This window comes from Amyelois transitella, chromosome Z, assembly GCF_032362555.1.
Source record: "Amyelois transitella isolate CPQ chromosome Z, ilAmyTran1.1, whole genome shotgun sequence".
Lineage (NCBI taxonomy): Eukaryota > Metazoa > Arthropoda > Insecta > Lepidoptera > Pyralidae > Amyelois > Amyelois transitella.
The window spans coordinates 1,246,539-1,259,810 of NC_083535.1; the positions used below are offsets into that span (position 1 = coordinate 1,246,539).

Below are 13,272 nucleotides of genomic sequence, written 5' to 3' on the forward strand. Positions count from 1 at the left end.
CCGAAGCATTGTGGCGGAGGGTGCAACTGGGAACATGCGAAGATAAGAGACAGAGAGAGAGAGAGAAAGTTAATTTCATGAGAATCCGTCCAATATATATTTTCCCTAATTTCAATCAGTAAATTTATTTAGTGCCGTGTGGTTCCCGGCACCAGTTCAAAAAATAATAGGACCACTTTCTTTCCTATGGATGTCGTAAAAGGTGACTAAGGGATAGGCTTACAAACTTGGGATTCGTTTTTAGGCGATGGGCTCGCAACCTGTCACTATTTGAATCTCAATACTAACATTAAGCCAAATAGCTGAGCGTGGTCTATCAGTCTTTTCAAGACTGTTGGCTCTGACTACCCCACAAGGGATATAGACGTGACCATATGTACATATGTATGTATATTTATTGGTGAAAACAGTTGACATGGACTTCTAACTAAGTTAATAACGAGTTATAAAGATCATCGTTTGTCCACAGTCGTGTCTCCAATAACGGTGAACGTGGTCAGTGAGAGTGAGTCGGAGACCATAGTGCCTGAGCAGCAGAACACCGTGAGTACTCTTATAATTGACTTCTCTCACTTAACCTGATTTAGGATTATTGATTTGTACTTAAAAATCGAATTGGGACGTCAGTCTTCGGCGGTCCACCTTAGAATTGGTGACTGACACTGTCAGTTCATTCGTTCGACTGAACATTGTTTTATATAATAGAAGGCATCAAGAATAAGTACATAACTTATGTTTAGAGTCTTTATAATACGCTCACAAAGCGACAAAGCTCAACTTGCTGCATTAAAAATACAAAATAACAAGACGTAACTTCAATTATCTATCCTGACCAAAGTTTTCTAAAGGTCAATGTTTTTCCCATCATAAAATGGCGGGAGATTTGAACCCCTAATCTGGCCATTAACAACAGGTGTATTTTATTGGCCAATAATAATTTATTTCCATGATTTAGGCCCTTCTCTCGTTACATGGCCGACGCCATTTTGATTTACGGCACAGCATTTATTTTTTTCGGTCAACTTCCATGCATTTTTAATGTCGTAGTAAATATCTGGGTTTTGTTTTGTTCTTTTAAGTTGAGAATGATTTCTTACAAACAAACCTAAATCCGAAAAAATATTTTGATGTTTTGATAGGTCTAGTTAGAAATGTGTCAACAAGAACACTCATAAATAATTTTACAATACTTCTTTGCTGTAATCGAGCCTGAAACTTAGCCTCCACTGCAAAGCAATTCAGGAGACGTGTGTAAATGTGACCGTTGAATGTGAAATTCCTAAACGAATGTAATTTGATCACATCGAGGACGTTCTGGGAAAGGTCAGGTCAAGTGCATCCGAAATTAACGAGCTTGCATGAAAAAAAAATAAAGTAAAAGAATGTAGGCATCGTGGCAAATGGAAAGATCTTGTTTCAGCCTATTATACCTCTACGGAAAAGAAGCGTGATCATCGAAAAAACAAGTTATTTTTTGGCCGGATTTTACGCTTTTTTTATTTACTTTCCCTCCGGTTTATTTAGTGGACGAAAGGCCTTATATAGAGCCACGATGGTCATGGCTCAATCAGGGCAGGAATCGATTCCAATGTTTACATTTCTCATTGGATAAGATTTATCGAAGGCTTTTATTGTAGACTTAGATGAATCGCGAAACTCGATCACTCGGATATTTCGCTAGATTATCAATTTCTTTTGATTTTGTAAGATTTCAGTTGAAAGGAGTATGGATTTGTAGGACGAGCATGGAATTTAATTATTTATCTTCTTTTGTTTATTTTCATTAGTTCCGTTTTCGCCCTTTCTGGGAAGGGACCAGATCACACAATGACCAGGATTTTGGAATGATGATATTGACCAGTATTTACTTCATTATATAAATGTGTAAATAACTCAACGGGAATCTGCGTACTTTTTATGCTTTACATAAGACGACTCCGATTCGATCAAAATACATTCGTCGTGGCCATCGCCATTGTCCATGGGAGGAAAGTGCCAACTTTGTTTTCATAGGGACATCTTACCCATAAAAGATCTGGGAGATTTTACCATAATTTCGGGAGCGAGATTTATACATTTCACTGCATTTTTTCCGAAAGAATCCTGGTAATTCTTAAGAATAACTGGGCAAATTGAAAAGGGGACAGCAAATACACCACAACCATTTTGTCAGCAGCCGGCGTCCCCTAGCAAGCTGAACCCTCGGCTGTCTGCTCACGGCTCAGGCTACAGCCTGGGCCCGGGGCCCTCCGGTCTCCAAGTGAACCCTGGCAGCTCCAACACCCTCCGGGTCCAGCCGCAGAGCCCCGGGATCGGCGGCCACAGCCTGCCAGACTTGACCATTGATCCAAACTCGCCGCGCACGCACCCACCGTACAAACGATATTTACCATCATTAGGATCTTAGAAATAGTCGAATTTGGAAACGCTTGAAATGTCGCCTGGATGTCTTGAACGGCCTGGAAGCTCATACAATATAGTTTTTCGCTTAATTCTTTGCAGAAATCAAAACCATAATGAACAGAACAATAGCCGAGTTAGATTAGCCTTTTTTAATTCCTGAACCTTTTTAATGATTTTTACTTTTGAATTAATTAATTTAAAGGTAATAATGATATCTCAACTTTGGCTTTTACGAAATTAGCTTAACTTTTGTTAAGCAAAAGCAAAACTATGTTGTATGTTTATTTAACCATGCAGACGACTGTTTTAACACTATAAATTCATATATGATGCCTTCCCAAACGAAACTTGTAGTACTCATTTAGATAACTGTTATATATTTGAAGCATGTAAATGTTTGTAGCTATATGTTATTTTAGTATACTTTCAATACAATCATTGTATTTACGATTTCGTCTATTTTTTTATATATTAAGGTGTTGCCATGTGCAAAAAGGATTTTAAATGTTGGGAACCGGTATAAAATTGGTTCTTAATAGAAAAGGATATAATTATAATCCTATTTATTTGTTGTTTATATGTGTTTTTATTGAAAAGTTTTTCAGTAGAACTGCTTTTAACATCAGTAACGATTACTGGCCTCAAACAACTATTGTGTTCCTCAATATTTGACGACTGATATTTATTATCACATGATATTGATACTATTTAATTTTCTTAAGATTATTCACTTATATAATTAGAAATATTAATTGTCGATGAATTTTTATTATTATTATTTTTTCGAATAAATATTTCTCATGTCAGTTTTGTTTTTCACCTGTATCTATATCCACTCATCCTGTAGATATTACATTGCACACCTTATCATTTTTACATGAAGCTACACGTGTCAAGACACTAAATGAAAATTGTAATTTCAATTAAAGTACACGTTATTTATTTAATGGCAATATTTTATTGTTCTTTTTATTATCCACATATAAAACTTATCCACACATAAAACTTGTCTGACATTTTACTTTCTTCTTATATTTTTAACAAAACTATCTCAATGCATCTTTCTCCTAAAGAAATGCATAAAAATTTACTCTTCAATACGTTTAATCTGTCCCGTATTTATTTATTTTTATTTAATTGTAGGTGACGCTATAATCGCGCGGGCGAAGTTACTGGTTTTACCCGCTAGTCGTTATTATATTATATAACTCTTTTTACTTTATTATTCAAATTTTTGATTTAATTTTTGTCAATGTCCAAGACCCTATAAAGACTAAATGATTTTCATTAAAAAATGGATTTAGTGTCTTTACATAGTAACTTTACATAGAAAAACATCGCATGCATTAGTTTGCAACCTGCCCACCTATTTTTAATTTGTTAATCACGTATCTATGATCTTTTCTGTTGTCAATATATTGTGCATTTTCCAGATTTTTATTGGCTAGATTAGCAAAAAAGCTAATGGACCAGCCCTTGTAGCATGGCATGCGCATGGGGGCTATTCTCGTAAAAGTCAATCTTCTTTGAACATTTTCATATTTTTTGTGCTTCTCAAACAAATTAAAGAGCACAATTAAAAGTAATTTTCTTCGTTTCAATTTTAGTTTTTATTACAATCACTCTCATGCCTCCATGACGGCAGCATGTGCAGACGATGATTGAGCAAAAATGTACAGGACATATACGATAAGTGTTGCCATGTCAGTTACTAACAAAAATTCCAAATTTTTTTAACAGTGGTTATAGTAATTTTTATCCTTGTTCTCAGGCGAGAAAATTATTAAAATTAGACAAGTTTCTTAACATGTGTATATTGTGTATGTCCCCCAGGAGGTCTATTCACAAGCTCAACTGTCTCTTTCTCTTTCTTTGTTATCCGGACTAATCATGGACTAATAGAAAGAGTGAGAACTTTCGTAGTAAAAGGGACGCGATATTGTTTATGTGAGGGTAGATCGAAATGTATTTGATATCTCACTTCTTAAACTACCCTCCTTTTTTGGCATAATACGAACTCGGACGCCATAAAACGCTCTCAGTCAAAAATTATTGAATATCTATCATTTATTTTATAATAATACTCAATCATTTATCAAGTTTAAGGTTTGTGACCATGGCCTCTTATAGTTCACTAAATACTGATTTTGTTTTTCTGCTTGCATCTACAGTGAATTCAGGTAAGTCACAACTTTTTACTTTTATATCATTTGTTTTTACAATGACAAATTCTTTTTAATGTATCATTGACCTATGAATTTGTGTTTACAGTTAATTACAACTACCTTAGTTTAATCCTTGATTCCAATGACTTCAGTGTGGGAAAATTTAGCAACTTCTAATGTATTGTAAATAAAAAGCCTCTCATACATATTGTACCTAGGTAAATACATATTGGTATATAACTGTTTTAAATCGAACTTCCTCCATGACTACATCACGTCACATGAATTTGTCATAATTCAGCGAATAAACGACGTACTGCGTACCAGACCAACGAATTTCATTTCACTAATTTCACTAGTCCCAGTCAGTTCGGTCTGAATGGCTTGGAGAATGCCAAATGGCTACATTCATTAGCCAAAAATCGTACGTTCCATCCTCCTTCGGCATTCGTTATACCGGCGTGAACGCACGTAATCTGACATGTAGCCGACAAACAACGGGGAAATGAAATCAGATTTAAGCTATTCGAAGTTCGAACAGCAACTGAATACCGAAACGTCGAATTTCAAAATGAGATTCGAAACTCAAATTTCCGACAGTACGTTGAATGAATTTTGAAACTCAAATGTGACAGACTTTGAAGGCATGTAGACAAAGTATGGATCATGAATTGCATACTCTCTAGTCGTGTACCTGAATTTTAGGAATTTTGCTGATGGTAGTTGGATGGTATCTGTGAATAATTAAGCCATCTAGTTTTTGGGTCGTTATACCTACTACGACAGATTGAGAACTGCGCACTGGCATTGTTCTGAGCCCTTGGCTTGATAAAAATAAATCATTGACTAGCCATATTCCATAGCGTAATTATTTTAACAGAGCAACAATATTTTGTTTCTCGTTTTGTCGTGTGTGTTAATGGCCACACTGGTGCTAGATTCTTCAAGCTACCAAAAGCATCTGTAACTTAGAGAATGGACTTCATTATTGATCTTAGACCTGACATGGCTTTACAACTGTCATCTACTGATGACAGCCGGGACCGATGGCATAACGGGCCTTTTGAAGCACAGATAATAATTATATTGGAAGATTGTCTTTGATTGGAGTTACTATCACCACAGAGCCAACCCGCAGTCTGCGTCTGAGATGCTGTATCAGTCTCATCAGGAGACGCTGCTCCGCAACCGTCTGCAAGCCCAGCAGCAACAACATCATCACCAGTACTTGTCTCCGGACCATCGTGGCACCAGCTACCCACCCCCAAGCCCCACCAGGTATATATATACATCTCTTTCTCACACACATCTTTTTATTAGACTACACTCTTCTCCGCCTAGTCTTCAAGCCTAACAGCATCACCAGTACTTGTCTCCGGAGCTGGAGCTACACCAGGTAAATGAAAACACATCTCTTTCTTTGCTTGTTAGGTTACATCCATCTCAGCAAGTCTTAGAGCCTCACCGTGATCGTAATCATCAACTTTAAAATCACTGATAACTGTGACCTAGGAGCTAAATATAATTGAAAAAGAAAAAAATTACTTCAGATAGAATTAATAATATTTCTCACACACATCTTTTTATTAGATAACACTCTTCTTTGCTAGTCTTCAAGCCTAACAGCATCACCAGTACTTGTCTCCGGAGCTGGAGCTACACCAGGTAAATGAAAACACATCTCTTTCTTTGCTTGTTAGGTTACATCTATCTCAGCAAGTCTTAGAGCCTCACCGTGATCGTCATCATCAACTTTAAAATCACTGGTAACTGTGACCTAGGAGCTAAATATAATTGAAAAAGAAATAAAGTACTTCAGATAGAATTAATGATATTAATTCACTTCACAGGGCTTCCCTGAAACGTGGGCTGGCTTTTTCCCACTCGTTCAAGAACCCTCCGCTGTGGAAGATGGGTCATGTCAACAGCCAATCGGCTAACCACGCCGAGGGTCTCACCAGCCTTTCTGCTGGTCACTCTCCACTAAGGGTATGTACTTTTCACCTCTATTTCATTCCACAGCTTGGTAATTGATTTGGTTTTACCTGTTACTGGAATAGGACACGATGCGTTGTACACATTTTCATGATAATTCTCCTGTTAAATCACCAAAAGCATTGAATATAGGCACTTATAACATAGATAATTCAGTTCTTCTTATTCTTCTTCTGATTCTTCTTGTGAGTATCATAAATCTATAAATAGTAATGATACTCTTACGGACCACACGCCCTCAGCATGCTTCAAATTCAAATTCTAAATCTTTATTGCATGTCATAAAGTTCAGAAGTTGATCCAATACTTAACTAGCTTTCGCTCCCAGCTTCGCCCGTATCAACCTTATAATTTAAATGGTGCAGCAGTTTAACCATGAAACCGACGTTGCATTTAATTTTGTTATACTTATAAGAATTCCTTGCCAAATACTGTAAGAGGTGTACTACTACCGTTGTATTTTTGGCGTAAATAAATAAATAAATAATTATTATGGAATATGGACATCATGATACATTTGGTTTCCAGGGTGACAGGTCCCCAAGCCCGCTGCCTGTCCCGCCGCCGACCCCAGTCCCAGGACCCAGTGCTGATAAGCCCAAAACCCCAAAGGACAAGAAATCGCGCTTCGTGAACACGAGGTAGGTTGTTTTGCAGTATTCTTCAAAAGCAGCCATTTTCGCGCCGCATGCGCCGCAGAGTTCGCATCGTTTTATTTAATCTTTATAACACAATTGCCGGTAATCCTAAAAGTATTTTCCATTAGCCAAAAATTAAGTCAAGCAGAAAGCCTTTTAAAATTAAAAGCTTTAATCAGGTACTGTGGCGAGTGGTTGTATACAATTCCAGCATACAACTTCGTATTGAAATAATTCGAAAGCGACATCTGCATTGCTATCGGCGCGATCAAATGTGGGAAATCCCTTATCGCGGGAATGTCTTGTCATTCCGTATAATTTCTGTTATATCCTATACTGGTGAATGTGTTATTATTCTGGTGATAATCACCTGCCCATGCATGCATGTTTTACTAAGTTTTTCCCTGTTTCATCCTTCTTGTAACCTTTTTAATTTTAAACTGTCTATAGTTTTGAACTGTTTAAAATTATACCCAATTCTGTTGAAAATTATACTTCTTCAACAATTCGAAGTTTTTTATTCATCTTACTTTATATATGTTGTTACTGTACTGTCTTTGATTTTATACTATTAGTTATGCCTAATTCTTTTCTTCCTACTATCCTTTCTATAATCCACCTAGCGGACGCAGCTGACGCCTATTGCGGTCCCTTAGGTAGGTTTGAGAATAAACTTATAATTATTAACAAGCACTAATAATTATTAATCCACCGCAGCTCCTAAAAACATAGTTTTTGTTTAGAACAGGCTTTGTTTTACCTGGAACAGTTTACTTGAACGGTTTAGCCGTGCAACTGTTACACCCAGTTACAGACAGATGGATAGACATAATCCAGACATGATGACAGTCATGATCCATGATCCATTCAGGATTACTTTCGCATTATTATATAATGTAAGTATATTAATGGATGGATAGGTAATTGTAAAAGAATTTGTTTGTTTGCCAGCTCGTTCTTCTCGTCAGGGGGCTGGCATTCGATTCTGGATGGATGACAATTAAAGTTGCGGATCGTCATGTTCGCCAGGCAAGTAACACTTGATACCACTGGTTTTAACAGTGCCGTATTTACACAGACCATTATTTCATACGTTAACGATTACTTTGAAATTGTATTATTTTTTCAAACATTTAAACCCTTAAAATGTTTGGGTTTCGGAGTTTTAGACTTAAAATTACTATGATTTATGTCTGTGAAACTTCAAAATTTAAAAGTAGTGATTACTTAGGTACCGACCCACTTTAGACCTCATTAACATCTTTTCGACATAAATCTTAAATCCGATCCTCTACGAACTACCACTACCATATTATAGAACAACTATTTGTGTATTCACAGGAATAAACGAGCAAAATCGGAGAGCCCAAATCGCAAAGGAAACCAATATAAAGATCGCAAGGCAGACAATAACGACAAAGAAAAAGGCAAGGACAACGGTGCTGACGGAGAAAAGAAACCGGGTGCTAACGAAACTAAAACTGATGAAACTGATAAGAAGTGGAAGGGGAAAGGAAAGGGCAAGAAAAGCGGTGCTAATGTTGAGAGTGATAAGAATGGTGCTAAAAATGATAAGGATGATAAAAAGGATGAAGTAGTTGAGGCTGTTGTAGAGGATAAAGCGATAAATGAAGAATGACGTCAACCCGCTGACCGCCCGCGGGGTCGCCCAATGCGGCGGTTTGCAGGCCGTGCTCGGGCCGCCGGGACGCCATTGCCCATACGCAGATTTCAACTGCGCTGGTTCTACAACTGGTGCTTTTAAACTGATTTCAGAGGAACGGGGGCGGGACGCGCTTTTATCCAATGCATTTTAAACGCGCGCTCATTTTATTGCGGCAAAAAGTAGGTACAGACCATTCGGCAAATTCAAAGCAATAAAGATTAATATTGGCAAAGGTAACCCATGCCTGAACTCCTGGACTCAGATACTATGAACATATATACTATGTATGAAGCGCGTCTGGGCGGCAATTTTAAAACACATAACTCTGAAATTAGCCTGGATGATTAAGGATTGATAAATTATTGATGAGCTAAGTCTCATTTATATCAGAAGCACTTTGAACTTCGCAGACCTAATGATATAACAGGTAATATGGTTGGACAGTATATTGTATTTCCGTCTTACTCTAGCATATTAAGAATTGTATTTGATGTTCGCAATAGTATATCTACGAAGGTTCTATGACAGATACTATGAATATGGTTCAACTAATATGAAAGAATCGTTAAGTAAAATTCATTTCATATGTAACGGTTGATGTTTGGACATTTAAAAATATTTTACTCCCGTGTTATTATATTATAGCATATTCAGAATTCTATGTGAAGTTATTCCAAGATTGATGTAGTTTATGAAAAATATAAAAATTAAAAAAAAATATCCATATTATCTCAAAGATATATCTATATGTTAGATGAAATTCTCGGGTCGACACGACACGTATAGTTTTAATAGGATCGTATATACATTCATGTTTGAAAACTTTATAAATATAAACTTCCGATAATGGGAAATAAAATAGAGTTTAAAAGATACATTACATACATACATACATATATTTATTACCTATTCCCAAGGGGGATAGGCAGAGCTTGTCAAGTTACTATTCTTCTTCACTACCGCCTTTGACGTGTGGTTGGCCCACTATGTTAGTTTAGAACTTCGCATTCCACTCTTATGGTTTAAAGTGGTTTTTCCCCTATTTCTTCATTTTACATTCCAAATCCGGAAGTCATGCTTAGTCTGACCAGTAAATGAACACTCGGGAGTATTTTTTTTTGGAATACAAGCAATACCACAAATGAGAACTAATGACGTCACGGCAAGAGTTTTATACAACTGGTAGACTAGAAAGCTTACTTACTAAAGGAGCTCAAAGCTCAACTTTTTTATAGACTGAATTTCGAGCTATTTATATCTATTCAACTGTAAATATTTTACCAGTGTGATCGTTATGTTTAAGACGTAAAGTATATTATAAATTTAATAGATGATGTTGACTTTGATTCGCCAATGTGTACCTGAAATTCTATTTCAAAACCATTAAATTTCTTGACTTGTTAGGGGCACTGCCTTATCCCCGGAAGGCCATGATAACCCCATTGTTCACAAATTAAATTTTACTTATGTAACCAAACATCATATTATAATTATATTAATCCATTGTAATTTGTAGACTTTAAAAAATTAAATTGTATTTTGCCGTCATATATATTTGGATTACTGTTGATGTTATCGCTGTATTTTGGTAGAAAATATTGCAAAATGTATAAAAAAAAAATTACTAAGATACTTACATCTGTCAAAATATTCTGAAAAGTGGTTGTTAAAAGCAGGTGTTGGAATTATTTTTGCGTGTTAAAGGCTGCCCCTGAGAGGCCACATTGCGATATGGTAGGTATAAGATTTGCTGAATGTTTCGACAGACAAAGAAAATTAAATAGAATACTTACAATGTTACACATAGTGTTATTTATAGAATGTGTTCATGTTTAGATGTTAAAATTTTAGAAACCCCTTCAAATAACTTTCAAAGTTGTAGGGTTTGGGAACTAGTGGCCATCAAGCGGGCCGAAGGTCCAAAAAATATATTATTCTTAGACTTGACTGTTTAAAAATAGTTACATATATATCTATATGTCTAATATTTAAATGTAGAAGAGTTGTATAACTCAACCTTAGGTTTTGGTCACCACGTTCCCATCAAGCAGGTCAATGACCTTTACTCTTGTAAGTGTTTGTCGTAAGTAGTTTTGATTGACTGTTTAGAAGAGTTATTTATCTATGATTAATATAAATATGTATATATTATTGTAGAGTTTAAATAACTCTCTAAATCGGTTTTGGTAACCATTCGCCATCAATGAGGTCAACGACCCAAATCTCAAAAATGTTTAACAAAAAGTAGTTTGGAATGTTTAAAAGAGTATATCTATATGTACGCTATATTATTATGTATAAAAGAAGTAGAGATGTGCTTTAAAGTATTGTAATTCGTAGTAATTAAGAGAAGATGGGTTACCGTTAAGAAGACACCATCAGAGAGATAATTTTTTAGAATGCTAATTGTACTGAATGAAATTTGTATTGTAAATGAACGTAGAATTTAAAAAAAAAACGGAGTTGTATGTTTGTCAGTACCAAAACTTTTGCTCCAGCTCCATAGCACTTTGTTAATCTAAAGTCATTATTAATGACAAATCTCTTTCTACGACATACCTCTAAGTAACTACATGAATTTCAAAAAAAAATCTATTATGTTTTCAAAATGTACTTTACAAGCCTTGATATAATTTTAACATTGGTAACTTCTTTTTCCTGGCTATATTCCCGGTAGCGTCTTCACCACTCTGGAGAGACACCCGGGGTAAGCTCTTGACCATGGATCCTGGATTGGGTAAGGAAGGTTTTTTACACAAAGCGACTCCCATCTGACCTCCGTAAACTTTAAACCTAACCCGTATTGGTATACGGGTTAGGTTCCCCTGCAGTTATGATTAAATTAATTATTTTTATCTTCATTATGATCCATCATATGGTTACACATCCAGTTGCCTAATGTTTTCCCTCACCGTAAGAACATGGGTTGGTTAACAAACTAATGTAGGTACATAACTTCGAACATAGTCATTGGTACATGGCCCTAATTGGTACCCGGTGGGATTCGAACCGGTGCCTTTATGCGCAACCGAGTTTTGATCAGGCACCTTACCCATCCGACCACTAACCTTTCAACTATCTTTAACTAATATGTGAGCTGGTGTTTTGCGTGATTTTACAAGAAACAGGCTTGGAAAGAGAATAATAGTATTAAATTAATAAATGTTTTACTCGTATCATTCTGAATGTCCATCAATTCCATAATGTAATAGTTTCTGGAGATTAATAAAGTTTATTCTATGTCAATGTTGTTTCATTACAGCCCTCTAGATGTAACCTATATACATACATATGGTCACGTCTATATCCCTTGCGGAGTAGTCAGAGCCAACAGTCTTGAAAAGACTGAATGGCCACGTTCAGCTATTTGGCTTAATGATAGAATTGAGATTCAAATAGTAAAATGTAATAGTAATATTATAAATGCGAAAGTTTGTGAGTATGTCAGGATGGATGTAAGTTGCTCTTTCACGCAAAAACTACTGAACCGATTACGATGAAATTTGGTATGTAGGTAGCTGAAGACCCAGAATAACTATAGGCTAACATTTATCCTGGAGTTCCCGCTGGATTGATAGGGTTTCCATGTGGACGAAGTCGTGGGCGGCCTCTAGTAAAATATACATTTAAAAAACAAGTGAGCGTACAGAAAATAAAAAAAAAAACAAATCTTATTTTGCTGAACATATTCTTGAGGTATTTATTATTTGAATAAAATTACAATGCACCATTAGCCATAATGAATAATAGTTACTAATTTTTCACAAGATTTTTTTATAATTACAATAAATACAATAATTATAATAACGGAACGCTATGTAAATAACCACAGTTCATATTATTCGGGTACTGTACAGTTTACAGTGGCGTAACTATACCATTCGTGGCCCGTGGCAAATTCATCGGATTTTTTTACAAAAGCTTTGAATTTTTAATGTTTTTTTTACTTGTGTAGGAAACTGAGTAGGTAACAAAAATAAATCAAAGACTAAAACTTTTTTTTACTAAACATGTATGATAAATAAGAAATGTTGGGAGTTGGGATTCTCCTCTGACCGGGGGCCCCTTCCGGCTGGGGGCCCGTGGCATTTTGCCGACTCGCCACCCTGTAGTTACGCCACTGACAGTTTACAAATTTATTTTTAATTAGTAATTCTTTAATTTTTATTTAAGTATATAATTAAAAATATTTTATAAATTAATTGTAAAGTGATACATACGTGTTATTAATTTTAGCTATTATATTTATTTATGAAGGTAGTATATGTAAGTATACATTTGAGAGAAGATGAAAAAAAAAATTATTCCCGCCATGGCCGGTCCAGACAAAGTCTTGTCTTCAACATAACGAAGGAGGTAGTGCCTTTGTGCCTGAAATATTATGATAGCTGTAATAGCAATAGAA

The 13,272-nt window shown here is 35.7% G+C and overlaps 2 protein-coding genes across 4 annotated transcripts in view; both read left to right on the forward strand.

Annotated features, from left to right (window-relative positions):
• Positions 1-3,209, forward strand: part of LOC106130581 (uncharacterized) — an 85,283-nt gene extending 82,074 nt beyond the window's left edge. For 2 of the 3 annotated variants that reach the window (XM_060953464.1, XM_060953465.1), the window contains exons 18-19: positions 470-543; positions 2,174-3,209. In XM_060953464.1, coding sequence (XP_060809447.1) covers positions 470-543; positions 2,174-2,407 — 308 coding nt within the window. In that variant the 3' untranslated portion in view covers positions 2,408-3,209. The remainder of the gene's footprint in view (positions 1-469; positions 544-2,173) is intronic. The other variant, XM_013329461.2, reaches the window with a different exon arrangement.
• Positions 3,210-3,857: 648 nt separating this feature from the next.
• Positions 3,858-11,367, forward strand: LOC132903932 (uncharacterized). Its single transcript, XM_060953466.1, has 5 exons — positions 3,858-5,846; positions 6,419-6,557; positions 7,092-7,204; positions 8,153-8,230; positions 8,543-11,367. Exons 1-4 carry the CDS (start codon positions 5,719-5,721, stop codon positions 8,196-8,198), a joined length of 426 nt encoding a protein of 141 aa, XP_060809449.1. The 5' UTR covers positions 3,858-5,718; the 3' UTR covers positions 8,199-8,230; positions 8,543-11,367.
• The last annotated feature ends 1,905 nt before the right edge of the window (positions 11,368-13,272 follow it).